The 22382-nt window shown below is 40.8% G+C and overlaps 1 protein-coding gene across 2 annotated transcripts in view; it reads right to left on the bottom strand.

Annotated features, from left to right (window-relative positions):
• GRTP1 (growth hormone regulated TBC protein 1) overlaps positions 1-19619 on the bottom strand; it is a 33930-nt gene extending 14311 nt beyond the window's left edge. Inside the window, exons 1-5 of one of the 2 annotated variants that reach the window (XM_041418087.1) lie at positions 19485-19619; positions 17845-17996; positions 11687-11845; positions 4015-4139; positions 2116-2212 (exon numbers count right to left, since the gene is read on the bottom strand). In XM_041418087.1, coding sequence (XP_041274021.1) covers positions 2116-2212; positions 4015-4139; positions 11687-11845; positions 17845-17996; positions 19485-19522 — 571 coding nt within the window. In that variant the 5' untranslated portion in view covers positions 19523-19619. The remainder of the gene's footprint in view (positions 1-2115; positions 2213-4014; positions 4140-11686; positions 11846-17844; positions 17997-19484) is intronic. The other variant, XM_041418088.1, reaches the window with a different exon arrangement.
• Positions 19620-22382: the final 2763 nt, after the last annotated feature.

Here is a 22382-nt window from a genome sequence, read left to right on the forward strand (position 1 = left end):
AGTTCATCTGCTGACCAAGAAAACCACTGTCAGCATCACAGTTCTGGAGTGGCTGTTTAATGTAATTAAATGCATGTGGGCAGGGGAGGAAGCACCCACAGTGACACGGCAGAGGGCAGAGAATGGATTTCCAAATTGTCCTAAAGCACCACTGATTTAACTGGAAGTGACAGGACACACTCAAAAATGAGGACATGACCTGGAGGCATATTTGGTGCAACGATAGGGGGAAAACATGTACATTATAATGCAAACAAATCAAGAAAAACAAATCAGCAACCAAAGTAATAGAAAAACGTTGGCTAATCAAACTGTTGGGATCCAACAAAACTGATTCCTAGTCTTCCCTCCGAAAACCTGGAAAACATTCAAGATCTACAAGATCTTGAGAGGTACTTCTCTGCTTCCCCAACAAATAATTATAGGGCTTAAAACTCAAATGTGCAATACCTTGCACTGTTAACAGAAAGACAGTAATTATTTACCTGAGCTGCTTTATGAATTTGGTCTGTCTGATTCTTTCTCTCACATATGCACACACAGTATTTCACTGAAATTATGCCAACTATTTTATCTGTCATGCTTTGACTTTTATAAATATACAAATCAAACTATATTGGAGAGTGGTGGGAATAGAAGGGATAAAAATATTTTTTAAAATCTGGAGGGGGAAGAGCATTAGCAACAAGTTTTCTGTAAATAAAGCCTTTATTATTAAATACAAATATTCATACTATATAGAAGATTCATATTGCCTAGTTGGACCCAGGCTAAAGTCAGTAACAACAATCTTGTTACAGAAAATTAAAAATATTCCTATAACTTGAGTAAATATACACTTACTTTATACACAGTAATTGCATTTCATGTTATGAGTTTCTTCTCATCACCAATGCTACCCACCTAAGATAGTCAACAGCTAGGAGGGAAAAATAAGAACAACTTTTGCCATAAGTATCGGTAAAGTGTAGAAGAATATATAAAAATGAAGGTTTTCTGATAAAGTGAATTAGGTTCCCCACCAAAAACAACAAACAAGATTATGTCTCTACCTTCTTTGCCTCAAAAAAAAAGTGTGTAAGACTATTGAAAGGATTAACAGCAAGAGTTTCCACACATCACTTCACAATAAACCTGCCTTTTACAGAGTGCCTTATCCCTGACACAGTGATGTCAAAGCAAATACCCATGCAAGGCAGTGGCAGGTCCCAGGGCAGACAGCAGCCCTGTCTCCTACCTGTTTGCACAGCTTAGAGCTCTCAAGGCTGAACAAAAGCAACAGTAAGTTGATTTCTTTAGATTATTTTTACAGCTTGAAAGTAAACTTCAAGGCTGCATAACGTTAAATATTTGCAGACTGACTGAACTACTCATAGCATTCCCTGCCTGTCTCTACTCTTTCAGTCTGGAAACAAAGTCCAACCACTGTTTCCACACAAGGAAAATCCAAGCTTCTACATGGTATATTCAATGTAAAATAATTTCTTACAGTCATCCAAAAGCATGAAAAGAATCTCTCAGCTATTCTTTATTTATCAATGTCTTTCAATAGGGAACCAATTGTTTTTTGATTATCCTAAACATGTACAGACAGAAGAAAAAGTGAAAGTTTCAATCAACCTTGACCAGTACCTAGTTGACAGTGTCATACTGAATTCCACCTTCAACCATTTGAGATCTGTGCAAAAGTGAAACTAGGCCAATAAGGAATCGGTTCGCCATTTTCTACTGGTCTTCCAGTAGGACCTTCCACCCACATTAAAGGTGTATCTGTAGTCAGACCTGTGCAATGCTAATAGGAATTCACAATAAAACCATTCTCCCTCTGTAATTAAATCCCAAGAAAAAACATTCCCAAATGCATTTCACAGGAGTAAAAAATATAGCTGTGCCTGGTCTGCTTCTGGTTTTAAACTACCTCACATGTGCAGTGAGGTTCAGCTTATACATGGGGCAAAATTGACTGTATAAACATCTCCTGCACACCCAGAGATTCAGGCAAGGGAACTCAGAGCTACTGAACAGACTAGATGCAGACACTGTCTACAGCTGGAGAAGAATGCAAAGATAAAAGCCAAGCTCCAATACATTAATAAAACTATGTTTTTAACATACCAGGCAATATTCTTCCAATAAGAGCATCTAGCAACCAAAAAGACTCCTCTTCATTCTTGGTAATAAGAATCAAGTATCCAGCAATGAAGTTCATGCCCTGAAATAGAAAGGTTTTGAGAGGCATACACTTATCTTAACAGTTTCTTAGTTACTTCTTTTGATTAAGGGCTAAATTACTAGAGTTCTACAAAGTGTGCATATTCAAGTAATGCATATTCTAGTAATGTGTGCATATTCAAGTAATATGCACACATTATCAATATCACACAATATCAAGTGTGCATATTCTAGTCATGAAGGCCACTGGTTGAGTAACCTGCTAAACCTGCACACAAGAATTATTAACAAAGATCAAGGAGAGGAAAACTAAAAAAGGCTTAGCAGTCTGTACTTTCCATTTTGCTTTTTTTTTTTTTTCCAAAGTCCAATGCAACTGAGAGTTGCTTTGATCAGAACCCAAACACAGCTGTATTAGGTGAGCACTAGAAACCTGCAGGTACATAGTGAAGGTGCAGGAGGAGAATGGCTGACCTAAACACATTAAGTAAAAAGTTGCAGTTCCAGCAGCTTTTAGAAGCTTTTGCTGCTTAACTCATCCAAAGGCTGTGCACCAGCCATTTTCTTCCATAATACCTCCAGTACTCCACAGATACATATAATAGCACTGATGCTGTGAGAAGACAAGATGTGCAAAGAATCCACAAAAGGGTTTTTTAAGTGTTCTTCTTTCATTAGCCGGTCAAACAGGAAAGTTTTATTAACAATTGGATGTGTAGAAGCTACTATGGTTTAGAAGTTGTGTGTTATGTTGTGTTTAACCACCTCGAAAGAGAGTCCTGACACTTGCAAAATTGAGTATTCTTAATTCTACCCCTTCTGTTATTCTCAAAATATTAAAATTATATTTTGATAAATACGTATTACTGAAAATAATAGAAATCATTCATCTTTTGAAGAATGGGAGTAAATTTCTGTACTAAAACTAGCTGGGGAATACAAGAAAAAAATTCTTCTCAGAGACTTCAGTGTACGTTTAAGTCCTTCTAAATCTTCTCCTCTCAAGATTTTAAAAAATACTGTTCATATTCTTTCAACTTTGGAGTAGTTGTATTTACTACAAAACTTTCTCAGCTAAAATGAGCTATATGTTAGCACACACATTCTTGCTTATGAAGCAGAGGAGACAGAAGAGAACTTACGTGAACTGAAAACACATTTTGCTCATGACAATGCCTGCTTCTTTAAGATCCTTAAAGACAGACACTTTTTTTTCTTGACTGTCAGCCTATCATGAATCAACTTATGTTCTTTGTGTCCCACAGGAAACTTTACAGTACTTGACAGTGACAACAGAAGCTTTCTTGAGCTGCCATCAAAGCAATATCAGGTTGAACTTCAAAGAAATTTTCTTCCTCCTTGTGTTATTTACATTGAAGATGGCACTAAAAAATGCTACCAGCCCCCAAGTACATGACACCACATTAATGCTGGTCTGTTCTTTGAAAAACATGACACTGAAAACACAGGAAACTGAGACCTCATGATGCCTTGTACGTACCAAGGACTGTGTGGGGAAAGCTGGCAAGACAAGGGAAAGGCAAGCTCGCTTCCTCTTGCTCTCCAAAGCAGCTACTCTTTATACAAACACGTGCAATAAAATACTTATGTTGCAGCTAACAAATGGAACCAAATTTCTCAAGCTGGCTACAAGAACAGCCACTGAGAAATTCAGAAGGATATTTAATTTGCCTGAAGACATTCATACCCTGCCCCACCCTCCCAGGGCCGGTTTATAAACAGAAATAGTTTGTGGCTGCTTCTAAAAACACACATTCAAATGGACAAGAACAGTCAGCACTGGTGAAATGCAGCATTGTTCACAAAACAGTGATCACCTACCTGACAATATCCTACTGCTTTATTATGATGCCCATATGCTACCAATACATTGTAGAGTGCGTGTTGCAAACATGGATCAGCAGTTTTGCGGAATTTTACATTATCTGGAAATGTTCTGTTCATGTCTAAACAAAAGGGAAAAAGACCAAAATTAAGAGCTGTTCCTTGTCAGTTTCCAAAAAAACTTTTATAGGTCTTCTGAAGTACAACTGAAGCTTCACTATGGTTCATTGAACTGTTGATCTGGTGGATTAATGTTAAGAAACAGCTTTTCCTCCATTTTGGCTAAAAGGGCACTTTCGTTCAAGGATAATCTATTCCTAGAAAGAATAATCCTATTAGTGTACAGAAACCAATTTCAAGCAGACCTAAAGAAATTCTCCTGCAGATTGGACTCCCTCCATGCCTGACTGCAAAGTCTTAAATGAAAGCAAACCAGGTATTTAGACTGACAGACACAAGACATGCCAAACATATCAAGTGAAGTGGCATGAAATGAGTTTGCCTCTAGGAAAGCAAATTTTCGTAACAAATCAGATGAACTTTCAATTGACTTACTCAGTGAACTTCTACCAAACAGTAGCAGCCAAAAAACCCCAGACCTGTTCCTACAGCTGCCGATTTCCACTTAAAAATCACTTTTTAAAATTTAACTTCCTCCATGATGCGATCATGAGAAGAGTTGTGTTTTCACTGGTGCAAGATCATCAAGAATGAGAGTGGTTTCTGATAACCAAGCAGCAGAGCACATTCCCACATGCTTCAAGCTCAATGCTTAACCAAGTAAGGAGTATGCAATTACTGACATTTCCAAGCAATAATTTCTTTCAGACCAAACATTAATGGTAGGATTCATCTCTCCTTAAAAAGGTCTAGAAGTTAGACATGCAAGTTTGAGCTAGTCACCCCAAAACAGCCCTTAGTTGTTGGAAAAAAACAGGCAGAGTTAATTTTTGGCCTGCTTCACTCCATAAAGAGAAAACCCAAGGTCACCTGCAAAGAGCTGTGCATGTGATCTTTAAATAGAATTTTTCTCTCCAACTTAAATGTCTAAAAGTAACTTTGCAGATTTTCAAAACCCAAGAGTTATTAATAAAATATGAGTAGTTGTTTGGGTTATATTTAACAACAACAAATTAGGTTAAAGTTAAAAACAAACTTCAGTAACAGCACTTCTGTACAGATCTTCATGTCCTAAGAATTATCACTTTTTATCAGCCTTTTCCGGCCTAAAGGAAGAAGTCTGTTACAGCTTTGACACAAAGTTCAGCTATAAGCAACCAAAGGAAGAAAGCTCCCCAAAATCATGAATAGTGTAGTGGAAGTCACATGCATGAAGGAGTTATCACACTAATAGCTATTTCTTCCTTTTAAAGAGAACAAATCATTTGCAGGAAAATATTTCACTTCACCTCTCATGTGTATGAGAAGAAAAACACAAGGAGAAAGACAATTTTTGACAGGACCTGAACAATAGACAGTTGCAGGACAAATAAATTTCTTTTCTTTCTTCTTGGTAGGAAGATTATGCAGCATAGTATTTGCTTAATCAGAATTTATTCTTTATTAAAGTATATAAGGAATGTTACAGAAAAGATTAATGCTGAATTTTAGCCATGGCTCTTCTCCCCAGGTATGCAGAGGGTGAGGGGAGAGTAAGAAAAGTCCATCACATACAAAGCAGGCACTACTCAAACTGAACTCATCTGTAATTTCACAACCTGCAATTGGGAGAATCAGCTGCAACTTGTTTTCTGATTGCAGAGCATGTTTTTTTCCCAAAAGGACTGGGGGAAGCCTTCCCTGGTTTTATGAACGATTTAAAACTTTCCTTTATATTTAGTAATAATATTTTAGTTTAGTGTGAGGGGATGGAGGAAAAAAAAACAAGATACAAGACCTAAAAAGCTTTACCCTTAATAGAAGATATGGAGCATGGTTTCACAGGACTCCTTGTGCCAGATTATTCCTTTGAGCACAAGAGCAAAGGATCCCATTCCCTCTCCATCCTGCCCTTTCTGCTCCATTTGCATGCTCTCCCTTCTCCTCCAGTTCCTCCAGAGGCTCCTCTGGCTCAAGATGAGGGAACTCAGCCCTCCACAGGCACACACAAGCCAATGTTTTACCATGCTACAAGATGAGGGTCAGAGATGGCTTGAGGCAAATGGAAGGAGCAGGCAAGGGCTGTTCATTTGGCTTCACCACTTACATCCACTTAACCCATCTGTTCCAGGGGAGACATACAAACACCTCCTTCTCGTGCTCTGCACAGCCTACCCTCTGACCTACTCTCCATTAATCTACTTCACTCTTAATAGACATTACTGTCCAAAGGAACACAGCCTCAAACTAGTCCAGTTTTGGGGGGAATAAAAAAAATCAGGGTTCTTTTCAAACAGCAAAATGAACATTAGAACCTTACACTGCTGAATAAATCCCAAAATTATGACCATCTTTTCATTATGTGCAGATCTTCTGCTTATAATAAAACTAGGTATGGGAGCACAGAAGCAGGAAGAAGGTCACAATGAAAAGACTAGCTACTCTTTTGTAGTAAATTCAGATTAAATCCCAATAGCAATTTTTTTTTGCAATCTTTCAGCTCTCTGAGCTGGTAGTTTTATACTGCTATAAAACAAAATGAACCAACAGCTTTCCTGCTGATTTATCTCTGTGCAGCAACCATGAGAAGACCACTGGATTCTTTCTTCCCTCTCATGGGTCTGCAGTATTTCAACCTCATTCAGTAACACAAACAGGCAGAATACATTAGCCTCAGTTTATAAAACAGATGTCTATTTTGGTACCAAGAACCACAGTCATTGATGCTATTTCTGGAGCAAAGATTTCAAAGTGTAGTCCAGAAAACCAATGCTTTTGGAACCAGTCTCATGCTTTTCCTACTTAGGGTACTTCAAAGGTCATGCATCTACAAGACAACCTTCTTCACCTTGCTATCTCATCCATCCTTTTTGTCCTGATCCCAGCCAGGACAAGGTTAATTTCTGCAGTAGTTGGGAGGGGGTGTGACTATAGGGCCTGGAGGTTGTTCTATACCACCTCACCAATGCCAGGGGCCTGGGAAAGGGACTGTCTTCCAGGGAGAAGGGGTTCCATCCAGCTGAGAAAGTTGCAGAGGGAGCCACCTGGTATTGTCTACTATAATTTGTTTTCGTTCTGTGTGAATTGTTTTATATACCTTTTGTTATTAATATTGTTGCTGTTACCGTTCATTTTCGTATCTCATTGCTGTTTCCAGTAAATTGCTCTTATCCCAGCCCATGATCTTTGCCTTTTGTCCCTCCAGCTGGAGGCAGGGAGACAACTGCACATGGTTTTAGTGGGAGTGCTAAACTGAAGAAAACATTTCCTAAACCATAGCACTTTTACTTTCATATCCTAGTACTTCCCACTCCAAGACACAGGTGGTCAGTGTATTACACAAGTATTTTTATAACTAACATATCCTACTCCACTTACGGTCGTTTCTTTGCCACTGCTACATCTGCGATGCGCATCTGCTCTGAAGAGCTTCCAGGCACATGATTCTTTCTTATTTTACATAGTAGAGAGCAGAGCAAAAATTCACTTCAACTGCCAACTACAAGCACTCAAAAACTCCACTGCAAATCCAGAATAATGAGGTTAGGCCATAAACTGCAACTTGTAAAAACTGTATACTTAAAGGGTATTTTAGATTTGTTATAACTGGGTGTTTAGCAGTCATCCTCAAGCTTTTTCCTGCAACACCTGGAAACAGAAATTGTTTTGGAGACCTGGGGGGTTTGTTTGTTTAAGTTAGGGCCAAGTTTTTCATTAACTAAAGTCATAAAAACTGACCCTCGCAACCCCTACTACCAAGTAACAGTTCAAGAGCTTTCAGTAATCAAGCCAACAGGGTTAGGATTTCCTACAAAAGAACAATATTGCCACTGTAGAAATCTGAGAGGCACATGCATAAATTCCAGTCCCCTTCATCTCCAAAAGATGATACCAGAATTAGAGAAATTACAGAAAGAATGGAAACAAGGAAGACCACAGACATGAAATGGCTACCATATATAACCCAGGTGGATAAAAGCTACTTAGTTTAGAGGGAGATGCTTAACAGCATTGAGACAGCACAAATCTGCAAAATCATGAGCAAAATTTTTGAATTTTTTCCCATCCAGCATTATTAGGCACAAACATGCAGCATATGTCTTGGCAACTTTTGAAACAGCAGATAACTGGAGACTAGGAAAAACAGTCTGAGGAAGTGTCACTACACACTTCACTCCCTTCAGCTGTTCTAGTAGACCAAAGACCACACGAGGCAGCTGCTTGGATATGACCTGAGATAGGGCTCCTCTTACAGAGAGTCGCAAGGGCTGACAATGCTCTTCCCCTTCCTCTGGCATGGTTAAATGCTTTAAACTCACCTAAAAATCCCCAACTTCCACTCACAGTTTCAGAGATGCTTCAGAGAAGCTTCTTAGTGCTTTGATAGTAAAATATTCCCTGTCTCCAGTGAAATGGCAATGACCATTGTTTGAATTACTTTTCTGACCCTGTCATAAACTCAGTTAAGCTCCTGCAACTATCATCCAATCCATAGTCAGATCCTTACACCAGCTGTCACACAGCACAGCTCAGGCTCTGGGACTGACTGGTAAGTATAAAATCATAGCCTTCACAGCACCTACAATTCCACCTCATGAACTGCAAGAGTGGAAACACAGATTAGCTGCATGTACGTGCCTGAGCATTTGCAGACACAGACACTTCTGTTCAATAGTGTGTTTTTCAATGGAGAGAAAGGACAAGATACAAGAGCTAAAATTCAAATCAGCTCAGCCTAAAGGGAGCTTACCCCAAGGAAGCTAAACTTGCAATCCAGTCTTTTTGCACCCAGCTATGTAGTCTCTGCATTAGGACACCCACTTCTTATCTTACATCATTTGTCCTACTAAACTTTCCTATAATAGGGCATGAAAAAACCAAGTGTTGCTGGAATGCATGCACTTCTAAATGTGTATATAAACTAAGACATGAAAATTTAGACACCTGCATTCTTTTAGCTCTCTTTTAATGGTTAGAGTAAGAAGCCTGTTACCTCCACATTTTTCTTAAAAAAACAAAAATGTTCAAAGAGCACATACCATATAAAATAAAGTAGCAATAAAGCTCATCAGATCAGAATCAGGAAGTTAAAGGGCAAAAATGGTGAAAGAACAGATTACAGATTTAAGTAAAAAACTTCCGTTGCTATTACTAATCAGATTTTCCTTTAAAGATTAGACCATTTCTTCACACAGTCTATCTGCACTTTTTAACCTGATTACCACACCAAAAACTTTCCCATATGAAAACTAGTTTCAAACATACATGAAAATTGTTTGCAGCTTCTGGGCATGTGAAAGAAAGAGGATACATTGGCTTTTACACATTTTAAATTGAATTTGAAATAGTCTTTGGTTGGCCTTGTCCTCCTGCCCCTTCCCTGGGAAAAAAGGAAAAAGTGTGATTGCTGTTCTCTTGTTTATAAACCCCAGCACTGTGCTGGGCTGTAACTCCACAGCTGTGGGAATAAATACTGCACCATTGCCTGAAAATTCTGGAAATTGCAAATGTGAAAGCAAACAGAGGTACAATTCCAGACCTTACCTTGCTTTATTATTAAAAACAACTACAGTAATGGGAGAAGAACACTTGAAGAGACAAAATCAAAGTCAGGTAACAATTCACACTGAAATTTTGAGTCCTCAGCCAAAGCCCACTATAAAATGTGCACAGTCAACAGGAGCATAAGTTAATTAAACACACTAACCACAAAGTTTACATTCACCTTAAGTACTTTGTTCCTTTTATCCATCCTACGTCCACATTGGTTCTTCCTTTCTGAAGGAGTGTCTGAGGTCTTTATTATATTTTTTCCCCTCCAATAAAATCTTCCAAGCCATTTTCCTTATCTTTTCCTTCACTTGCTCCATGTTAATTTTCTCTTCTGCAGTTTTCCAATCAATGCAGTAGCTCTTCTGAAACTTTATTTCCTCCATAATTCACAAACAGATCTTTATCCTCTCCCAGTATTTTTCCTCCCCCACAAAAATATTTTTATTTCATTTTAACCTGTGGGGAAAGCCACCTACTGACCCTTCCTGTCCTTTGTCTAGTACTGGAAAAAAAGTTGTTTTCAACTCTCTCTTGCAGCACTTTTACCCCAATTGAATAGTTTGATGCTTTTCCAGACCCTTACCAAGGTGGGCTTTAGAAAGTCATCTTACTAGCTCCCTCTTTATTCAGAATAACAGCTCTACTGTTTCTAGTTCTGAGCAGGATATGAGCCTGCAGATTTCTGGCTAGTCTCCATATTCATAGGAACATGAAGTTTATGCTCCAGAATACCTTACTAAGGCGTGTAGTCCCAAAAGCCCAAAGTACTGCTGTTGTGGGGAAAAGCAGAGAAGAAACTCTGCATAAACCAAAAGTTTTTGAATGCTTATCCAACTTGAATAAAAATCCATAACACCCAAACTTTAAATACCTGGCTTTTTGCAAGAGGAAAAAGACAACGTGCCTTTCTAACCAAATGACCTCGGCATTGTTCTGGAGCACAGCCTAACCTCCTGACTTTTTAACTGGCCAATTCAGCCAATATCAGCTTGGCCACAAAGGCTCTGCTGTAGCAGGTTTCAGCACAAGTATCAGTTACATCAAACTCCTACTTGTTTGTCCTCACCTACTGCCTTTTTCCTCCCAGTGGGCCAGCCTAAGGTCTGGGTGCCGGCCATCTGATCAATGTTCACAGAAAGCACACGTGAAAATGGATTAGTAGAGGAGGGGTGTTTCACCTCCTGACATTTCTCGGGCCAGCCTAAGGTCTGGGTGCCCTTATACCCAGCCATCAGTACTGGCCACTGATCAATGTTCACAGAAAGCACACGTGAAAATGGATTAGTAGAGGAGGGGTGTTTCACCTCCTGACATTTCTCCCAGGGATTTACATTTAGTGTTTAATATTTCATGCATCAAGTGGATTCCCCCACCTCTCAGTTTATCAAATTCCTTTTTAAACCAGTTCATTCTTGTAAGCTCTGCAGCACAGTAACAAGTGCCACAACTCTTCTAACCCTGCAGCACAGCAAATTTCATTCAGTGTCCTTGGTTCTTATGTTACAAAAACCAACAATTGCTCCTTATTCACCCTCTTTGCACCATGTATAATTCATATAAATCTCTCAACAGCTTTTTCTTATCTGTCTTCTTACTCAACCTGAAATCCTAGCATACTTCACCTGCCCCATATGGGCCTCTGTGCCACATGTTCAACCATCCCTGCTCCAGAGTCCTATGGGACAGAATTAAGGAGAAACAGACTCAAAGGCAGGTGTCATGGCTCAAAGTTACAGCTATTCAATCACTTAGGTGATACTGTAATGTTTTCTAGTTTATTCCTTCTCAAATAATTTCTAATCTTCCTTAAAAGCATTCCTTAATGCTTTTAACCACACGATGAACCTGGAAAGATCTGTGCTGTTAAAGAGCTTATGGCTAATCTAATTTAAGTGTTAATTCAGCACTTAAACCACTACTACAGAAACATTAAGTTTTCCATGACATAACTTGATCTCTAACACTTAAGGCCATAGGATGGATAAATACAGAAAAACAGCATTATCAAGAGAATAACCTGTTTTGATTGCTTCAAGCAGCTTGGCATTCTTCTCTCCTTCAAGCAGTCTGTGGTAATACCCAGGGTTTTGTTCCATGTTGGTTTGGGCCCCACTCACAATCATCCAGACCAATGCACGGTGTTCATTGGGGATGCCTTTCCTGATATATCTCTTCACTGCAAGACAAGAAGTTTGGTTTTGTTTGTTCATTTTTAAAGAAATTGAAAATATCCAACTGTATTATTCTTTTTTAAATGAGCAGCCTGAAGTTAAGAAGTCATAGGAAAACTCTTGACTGGATATTATGTTTTCTCTCCCATGCTATCATTTTAGTCTAAGCATTTACTTCTCAGTTGCACAGTATATTTTAGATTCACTCCTAAGTTCTTGTCATTCAGACTCCCCCCTCAGATCTTCAGACTCAGGTTTTCCTCCCTCCTCTCCTCCCTTGTGCGAATTTTGAATCCTTTCCTCTTCTGCTTTTCTGGATGGAGAAACAAACAAAGCAAAACTTCCCCCTTGATCTTTGTCCTTTTTCATTCAGACAAGCAGTGATTTGACTTTTCCTACATCACCAGTGGCCTCTGAAACGATGGCTCTGCCCATTTAGCTCTAACATCAATGACCAAGTTACCATAACCCTAGGGCTTCAGCTCAGCACTGACCATTGAAATACAGCAGAATCTGAGGATTATGAAATATGTGCCTCCTGTATAAATGAGCCCCGGAAGAACTGGAGATGTAAGTGAGCAGCAGATGATTTTTTCCTAGAATAACTGTGGAAGTCTTTTCAAATCTAAAGTAGCTCTTATCTCCTGCATCATTTTCATCACAAGGGTGTGCTTCAGGGTTTTTTTTTAAAGCAGATGATTCAGTGTAAATAACTATGATGCAAAATTACAGGAAGAAGCATCAGGCTAATGACAATGAGAGCAGCTTCCTCCTGGGAATGGTATGAAAAATATTAATAAGGAGTCAATGCTGCTTATGGGTACATACTCCTAAATCAGCTTTGCCTTTTCTGATCCAAAAAGACAGCTGAATGTTTGAGATTCTTCTCCTTTTTTCGCAGAGAAGCAAATAACAAATGAAACAGACATTTTGTACTAAATGAATCATTTTGTATCAATAAAAGCATCAACTTCTCCTCTCTAAATTTTATGGGACTCAAATCCAAGTGGGGATTTTTATTCCGCCCACGCATTACCACACACAATATCACTACCTAGCCAGGTTTTATTGAATCACACAGTTCTGTAATAAATGCTGCCTAAATTAAAGGCCTTAAAAACAGCAGAGTGAAGCAAGGTTGTACAACTCAGCCAGGCACCTTCTAAATACATTCCACCTAATTACAGCTGCCTATCCTTTAGGACCCAAAGCTGCTTCCCCCAGGACACCCAACATAAAAATGCACAAATAATGAGCATTTCACCCACCTAAAATCTGGTGTTTTCTCTCAAAGAAACATATTTGTAATACATGCCTAGTCTGCAGGGTACAGTTTTTGGTTAGCTATTCAATGAGGATTTATATTACAGGTTACAGACTCTAGAGTTCTAGCTGTAAAGTTACCTTAAATACAACCTTCTTTTAGACTGGAAATAATTCACTTATTTCTTAATAATAGTTTCTTAATAATTCACTTGTTGTTTCTTCACTTGTGTGTTGTTGTTCTTCACTTGTGGCTTAATAATCCCCACTTCATCCTTTTTATAAGATTCTGAACTCTAATGCTCAAGAAATCCTATACATTGACATAGCAAATACAGAAATGACTACCAAGAACCATTCCCATTTAGGTTAACAAGGGACATTCAGATGAGTCTAGAAACAAACTTACTGGTTTAAATACTGGATTATAGCATTTTAGCACATAATCCCAATGACATTTTTTTCTGGAACAACTGTAAATTCTGGAAGCATAGCCAACATTGATATCCAACAATACACATTAAATTCAAGAGAAGCAGGGACAAGCCTTTGACAGTGGCACAAGGGAAAAGCAGCCTGCAGCACAGCACACACTCATTATTCCTCAGTGTCATCATTCTCATGGCAAGAGACAGCCAGGGGCTTCTATCACCCCAAGTGACTACTGACCCAGCTCCCTCACTCCCTGAGGAATGCAAAAGCCCTTTACATTGTGCTTTTTTTCCTCACACCATTATAATACTTGCTAGGATCTGCATACTGGCATTCAGAAGCAGCAAAATAGTTCTAAAAAGGAGGACAGCTGCAGTTGAACATATATCATTTATATATGCAGATAAGACATAGATATATCACATTCTATAAATAGAATTGTCTTTATACAAAAATATACATATATAAACTCTCCTCCACATTATCCCTGGGAACTAAGAAGCCCACAAGAACAGTTCACACTGCAGAATACCCTCCCACTGTAACATCTGAGAAGCTTTCCCAGATGAAGCCAGGTCGTGCATAGGTCTCCACCCACACATCCAATGCCAGTTGTAAACCAAGGGCTTGATCTCAAACGTAGCACTGTTGAATACCCCCAAGCACTGCACACAGAATCACTCCCAGGACAATCACAGTAGGTGGTCTAAATTCTAGACCATACACAGGTAAGAAATATCTTTAGGTAAAATTTTGGCCTCTGTTCATTAACAAAATATGAAACATCAATTTTTAGGAAACCCTCCCCCTCTCTCAATAATTCAATTGCCTCTGACACTTAGTGCCAGTTTCACAAGTTTAGAGTCACACTTTATGAATGTGGTTTCCTTTTAACAAGAAAAAACAGCTACCTGATAGGGTAGCAGTCTAAAAGTGACAAGTACCCAAAGTAACTTTCAAGAGAAAAATATGCACAAAATAACATTTCTCTAATACTGAACACTACTTACAGTAACAAGGTATAAAAACAAGTAATTTCAACCTGCCTGTCCTTGTTTGATGGTAGAATATGAGAATTTTGGAGACTTCTGCTTCAAGGCAAGTGTTGCATTGCCTTTTTCCCCTATTAACATTGTTTCACTCTACAGCATAGACTCAAGTTTATAGCAAAAAATACCCTAAACATTTAAAAACAAAAATTATCTCATCTTTAAAATATTTTTTGAGAAGCATCTGCATCTACTTTTTCAGGTACTAACAATTATTGTTCAATGTTGAGGAAATACACTTGGGCCCCAGAAGAAAAATTCTGTGGAAGAGCTGGAAGCAGCATACAAGGAACTGAAAGCTTTATTTCATTAATACATAACTGAAGAAAAACAGAGCACATAAGTGCTGTAATAAAGTTCCAGTCAAGCTGACTTTCCTTCTGCCAAGCCCTGGGCTGGAACAGAAGTGCTCATGTTATAACCACTGTTTAATAAATTTACTTTTCCCTTTCACTGTATTTTATCAAAGATCAGAAAATATCTTCTGCTACTGGCTACTTTTTACTAGTACACCAAACAGCCAAATTCTTTTGTGTAGCATGATTTTGGTCAGAATTAGGATAGTTTGAGCAATTAGGTCAGACAGTTTTTTGCCCACCTGTAAACAAAACAGAGCAGAAAGCTGTATTTTTGTCCCATAAAGACAGATCTGAATGAAACAAGGAAAAAAATTAGGAGGATCTCAGTAGTGGCAGAGGGAGAGATAGAAAGAAGCCAAGTGACAAACAATGATTATAAACTCTCATGTGCAGTGGAAACAAGGTGAAGATGGGGGGGGGGGGGGGAAAAAAAAAAAAAAAAAAGGAAGAGACTGGAGAATGAGTGAAAGGAACTGTCAGCCAAATTCTCATGACCCACCCTACCAGCAGGCTGCAACACAGAACAACACAATGCACTGCTTAATTACCATTGTTAAAATGTAGTCTAATTCTTTTTCCTTATAGTGGAACAGAATTATATACATACAAACCACACTGGATATGAGGCAAACCCAGCAGCATGTGAACATGCCATGTTTCCAAACTGGAAAATTAACACAAGTCATCACTTCTTCCTGTTCGCCTGGGCAGAAATTACGAGCTTCTCTGTGTGTAGACAAATGGGTGTGGAGCTACTGAGATACCACACATACACTGCCTCTCTCATATCTGCTCACAGCAGGACACACAACATTGGTTCACAGCTACTGTGTTTGGGGAGGGAAGTGGCAAAATCAAATATTCTTCTCAGTTCTAGCTTATGGCAGAGCCAGCAGCTCTGAGCAAAGCTTCATAGCAATGAAGTCAGGTCCTGGAGGAGGGAAATTCAGTGAATAACCAGCAGAGCTTCTGCTATTTGCCTGCAAGAAAATCACTGCATAATCATCTTGCAGGATAAAGCACACACCTTCTTACACAATTCCATGTGCATGCCACAGAATTCAATCTTAGTACTGAAATGAGAAGGAAAGTATTTAAAAATCAGTAATTGCACAGGTTAAGCTTTCACTCTCCTCCTCTGAGGTATCAGATGAGGCTAATGCAGAAAGCTTTTTGTAACAACTCTGAATCTATACTCAGACTTCATTTCTTCAGTATTTTTCCTGTCACCCTCCCTGTAATTACATGTATATGTGAGAATCCATAGCCTAGAAATCCAGGTATCTTTAGCACAAGTCAGTAGCATCAAAGATGATGCATCAGCCCACAGGACTTGTGACAGTCCAGAGCCATTGCCTGTGTCCCCTCAGTGCACTTACAGAATCCCAGTTCCCACAGTGAGCAGCCTGTTGGAGACAATCAAAGCCACATTAAAGGCTGCTGCCTTTAATTATGTGCCCAGTGGGGCAGCATGCCCATTGGTTCTGAAGCCTGGTGCACAAGTTGAGAGATTTGGTCAAAGTTTTGACTCCAAAATACGACCAAAGGCATTCCACTGTTAGTATCACAGTAACATTCTGTTTCTAAAATGCTAGAACTGGGAACACAAAGAGAAATGAAATGAACTCACAGAAATTGCTAAAAGCTGCCACTGTTACCACTCACACATTAAGAGAAGGGTATGAATGAAAACAGAGATTATTCTCCCCCAGCTAGAAGACTAAGTTCTCCAAAATTTCAAAATCCTCACAAATTCAAAATGGCATGTTGTTCTCACTACATTCAAACTTGACACCCCAAATAAAAACATCTTTATATTTCTATGAAAAAATAATATAGCAGAAGTAGATCCTTTCTGGTTAGCAGCATATGATCTAGCAGTTATAGCTCAAACCTACATTTTCTGGAATTTCTCACCCACAGCACAGACATCTGTACACAAAACACACTGTTATATTTAAAATATCTTGCTAGTTATCATCCTATTTCTGGTGCCAAGGAAGAAAATCTGCCCCAAAACCATCAGAATCACCAGCCAAAGGCTGCACCTGGAGCACAGCTCTAAATTTTACTCAATTTTTCCTTAATATTCTTCAGAGAACTCTGCCCAACTCCAAAAGACAACCAGAGAAAGCAACCTGATAAGCATAATTTACAGCAAACAGGAAAATTTAGATGCTTATATGGAAACACAACCCAGAAAGAGAGTGGGAGGAAATGCCATCCTTTAGTTTCACAGGATTCCCTAACACCTTCTGACTCTCTGCATTTATTTCTACCTGTATCTCTTGCAAGATAAAACATTACTACAGATTTTCATGCTCTTTGAAGCAGACATTAACACTTCCGTCAGCATTTTATTCAGTATTGCATTAGCCAGTGCATTAATCCTACTTTCTTCACTTCTTAAGGCATTTACCATCAGTTCCTAGTACACAGCTTTTGAGCTGCATGGTACATGTGATTTTACAAAAGGAGGATAAGGAGAGCTAGAAAATCTCAGCAGCCTAAAGAACTGTTAAAGAGGCAGCAACTGAGAGCCCTACCATCCTGATCCCTGGGGTTCAAGACAGCATCTTCTACATCATCTCATGTCTTTTTAAAGAGAGTACAATACAGCCAACAGCTGCAAAACGGCATCTTGGAGTGCCAGTGGCCACAATAGCTGGGTTACAGATGTAACAAGATATTCCTGTGCTGAAGAGGGATTACTCTTTTGGAAGGTTTAAATGAAATCCCTCTAACAACAGCATACTTGCTTATGAATTATTACTGTTTATACTACTGGTTTTCATTTGAGGACAGAAATAGTATTCAACAGTATTTAATTAGTATTAAAAATACACACCTATTGAATCCTAACATAATGCACTTTTACTGATAAAGAGACATGAAGCTCACCTTTTAAACTCTTCTGTATACTGTTATTCCCCTTTAGGAGCTTGGACCATTTTATTGCTCTTCTAGTGAGTACCACTAGGTATCTGGAAAAGAATGCTTCATAGGACGCATAATCAAAGTCTTCTGGCCTTTCAAACCCATATGGATCAACCCTACAAAATAAAAAGAATTCCTATAATAATGTTTCTACATACCTACAGCTGAAGAAAAAAAAAAAAAAAGGCAAGTATGATTTAAATAACTTCCAGCTGCTATTTCTAAAAGCAGCTCAAGACTCCCTCCTCCCAGCAAAAGCCTACTTCACACAAACTGTTACACTCCATTTAGCATATCAAAGCTGTTTAAATAAATTAACTTAAACATGTACTGTTCAGTCAGTTTCATAGATTCTCTGGTTTTTTAAGAAAGGAGTTTTTGGAGCAGAGGACCCATTGTGTGCGAAACTGACACAAAATTACGGCTACATAAAAGTCTGGGAGGTATTTTTCTGGACAACACTGCCAAACAGTTGAAAAACATGAAGTATAGCACAACAGCTCCAGTATGGCCTGAATTCTCTTTCCAGACAGTTCTGCGCAGAAAAATGACAACAGAAAGTACACATGTAACAAGTTACAAAGGTTATTTTTTTAAACAGGTAACTTCTGAAATTATCTTCATGAAAATATACAACATGGAAAAAGACAAATCCTTGTGTCGAGCTACCTTCTTCATATGTAGTACCGAAATGTTTATTTTATTATCTTTTACAATTGTTCAAAGTTACAGCACATTATCTCAGGCGGCACAATAATGACAGAGTATCAGAACTGCATGGCTGATTCTGTTCTAATATATCAGCTCACCTTGCTAAATTATATTTATGGCAACTTCCCAGGGTGCTCCGTACCTGCAAATTATTCCCTGAGTACAGGACACTAATGGGCTTCGCAGAAGTTAAACAGGCAGAGGGATCTGTCCAGTCAGACAAGATTTCAGGACAGACTTCAGCATTTAACTTCCCAAAACACTGTCTGTTTCATTCATGGTGAAGGAATTTGGCCATGGAGCAGCACTGGCACAGCCTTGGGAAAACTGGCTCACGGGAGCGTCACAGGTAGTAAAGGATGAATCAGATGAGGAACAATTAAATATTCAGACCCCAAATCGCTATTAGATTGCTGGCTGTTTAGAAGAGCACCTTAGTATGCATGTATCCTCCAATGTGACACAAAACCCACAGGTGTAAAAAGCAGCGAGACCCCCGAGACAGGTTTCTCCGCAGACACGGAACATGAAACCACATACACACACGAAACCCCCTCACACGTCCATGAACACACATCTCTTATTTACGACTGCGACTGCCCAAGCAGCAAGTGCAGATTAATTTCATGCTCCACTCCATTCCTAAGGTAGAAAGGGAAAACAGAGAGGGAGGACGCAGGGTTTAGGGAAGCCACCTTCCGCGGCTGCCCTCGGGCAGGGAAGGTTGCGGCGGCCACTCGGTGCCCTCAGCCACAGCCGCGCCTGGGCCGGTCCGCGGGGGCTTCCCCCGGCCGCAGCCCCCGGCAGGGCCGGCTCCGAGCGCTCGGGGAGGCGCAGCTCGCCCTCCCAGCCGGCCGGCGCGGTCCGAGCTCAGCGCTGTCGGCAGCCCTTACCTGTACGCCCAGTCCCGCCCGTCCTCTCGCCTCGCCATCGGCCGCCCCGCTGGCCCCCGGCGCGGGCGGGCGCTCCCCAGGCCGAGCAGCGCCGCGGCCGCGGCCCCGCGCCGAGCTCCGGCTCCTCAGTTCAACTCTCTGCCGCCCTGCGAGGGGCGGGGGCGGCCGCCGGGCCCGCCCCTGCCCGGGCCGGCCGCGGGCAGGGGAGAGCCGGGCAGGGCAGGCGAAGGGAAGGCAGGGTACGGGAGGGCAGGGCAGGAGAGGGCAGGGCAGCTCCGCGCCCGCGGGGCCGGGCCGCCTTCCCTGCCCAGCCAGCCCGGCAGGGAGGCGCGAGTCTGATGCTGGTCCCGGCTTATATTTGTGCATTTCACATTTCGCTCACTTTTTGGGGGGAAAAAAAAAAAAAATCAAATGTTTTAGCACGAGGGAAATGTCTCACTAGTACGAGGGGAGAGTTGTTTCAGGTACAGCTCTTCAAACCCAAGGAATTTCCCAATAACCAGGAAGAAGAGGTGGTTGGGTTATTATTCAAGTTCACTTGGTTTGGGATTTTTTTTTTTCTCGAATCATCACAATCTTCTTTTTAATTTCCCCAAATTATTCATTACAGTCATAATCACAGAATATTCTAAGTTGAAAAGGACCCACAAGGATCATCAAAGCCCAACTCCTGCCCTGCAGAGGACACCCCAAGAGCCACACCATGAGCCTGAGAGCATTGTCCAAACGCATCTTGAGCTCTGTCAGGCTGGTGCTGAGACCATTCCCTGGGGAGCTGTTCCAGTGCCCAGCCACCCTCTGGGTGAAGAACGTTTTTCTAATACACTGAAATATTCCCAACTTCAGCTTCTGCTGATTAGTTTCCACTGTAAACTAACATTCATTTAGATATTATTTAAATAATAAATGGCAGAATGTAAAAAATGTGGTGTAATAATACAGAAAAGTATATTTTAAAAAATTGGCTTCCCCGTTTCCAGAATCCACCTCTAAAATTAGCACACTGTTCTTCATATTTAGAGGTCTTGAACAAAGCCTGAAGCCCACAAGGACTCGGCCCTACCTGACTGCCAGCAGTTTAATTCATAACACACCACAAAACAGAAGGGAGAGAGCAAAATTATATCCCTGCTTGTCCTTTTTTGAATAAAATTCTGACTTTACACCCAGCAAAGTGCTTGGAAAATTACAGCTGCTGCTGGGGAAACATTATCTTGTTCAGCCAGCAAGTAAGAGTTGCTGCAGACAACAGATGGGATTTCACAAGGGAGATCAACAGTTGTTCCAGCACACTCTTCAGGAAAGCTACCTTCCCTCTGCGGGATCACAGGCAATCACCCACACAGAAATGTAAAAGTAGTTCGGCTCCAATGGCAAGGAAAAGAAAATAAAGAGGTTTGTGCTTGGTTTAACTGACGCTGCAGTGCTGTGAAAATTTGTGGTCGTTCAGCAAAACGTAATTATTGGGTTTTTTTTTTTTTTTGTGCGGGAGGGTAGGAGGGAATTCTGCGCTTCAGCGGGCATAGGGCAGCCCCTGCGGGAGGGTGGTCCTGCTCAAATCACCGTGCGGCACCACGGGCTCGGGCAGAGCTGGAGCGGGGTCGCAGCGCGGGCAGGGCCGCGGGCCGGGCCGGGCCGGGCCGAGCGGCACCTGGAGCTGCAGCGGGGCCGAGCCGGGCCGAGCCGGGCCGAGCCGAGCCGAGCCGAGCCGGGCCGAGCCGAGCCGAGCCGAGCCGAGCCGGGCCGAGCCGAGCCGCGCCGGGCTCGCCGCCAGCGCTGCCCCGCGGAGCGAGGGCACAGGCACACCCAGCGAACAGCTCTGCCCTGCCACATGGCCACGGGCGCACGGACACCCCTTGGCACAGGGCTGAATAGGAGGCAGCGTTGTCTCATGGAAGAAAAGGAAGCCTCAGTTAAGCAGAATATCCTCCTCTCCTCTAAATCCTGAAGGCACAGGTTTTTTTAGGTAACAGAGTTATACTTCATCTCTCGACATCAGGCTCTTTGGTGTGTATGCCCTTTAAAATGGGTGCATCAAAAGTTCCCTGCAAACAGCAGATTGTTTCTGTGATTAATTAAGGTACATCTGCTGTGCATCAAGGGTAGCCTTGTCTATAACACAGTGTACTTTTACTCAAGCCTCAAATAACAGTTTCTGTTGCTCTAACAAAAACACAACTGTGTGACTGACTCAGATTTATGCCTGTTACACGGAAAAACTCCCATTATCAATGCTTAGGTTATCAGTTGATTAATAGAAATAATTCCTAAATTTCAGCACAATAATTGGATCCCCATATTTTGTCTGATGATATGAGCCGGCCCACTGGCAAGAGAGAATACCTTGGTTGTCCTTCCCAGGGTATCAATGCTGCTCTCTTCTGGGCAGATGAGATCATGTTGCTTTTAAAGGCATTCAAAGAAACTAATGTAAAAACCCTCAAATCTGAAAACTGCTTTGGTGGTGTGATCAGCAGAAAAATATACTATTTACTGTTGATCTTTTACTTCTGAAGGAGCAGGTGACAGTGGCAGAGTGCGAAAGGGTAGGCTTAGTTCACATTCAGATCAGTGAAGCTCACAGCCTTCCTATCTGCCATCTGGTGCAAAAGGAAATACACTTTATATAACTTCTCCCACACCCCCTTTTTGCATCGGAACCTTATCCCTGAAGTTTTTATGTTGTGGTGAACGTGTTTGCTAGAAATTCTCGTTGTTGTGCTCCCAGAGTAAAACAGTGGCTCCCTTAAAATAGTGACTTCCCTTTAAGGGTAGGCATTTAGACATGTTCCCTGCAAAGGCAGATGAAGACAGCAGATGAATGTTTCACAGGCTGAGGCATTCAGAGCTTTGCTTGTCTCATACCCTGCATTTTAGTGAGCAAGGCTTCCCTTCTTG

The sequence above is a fragment of the Onychostruthus taczanowskii genome, unplaced genomic scaffold (assembly GCF_017590055.1).
Source record: "Onychostruthus taczanowskii isolate IOZ18803 unplaced genomic scaffold, ASM1759005v1 scaffold58, whole genome shotgun sequence".
Taxonomy (NCBI): Eukaryota; Metazoa; Chordata; class Aves; order Passeriformes; family Passeridae; genus Onychostruthus; species Onychostruthus taczanowskii.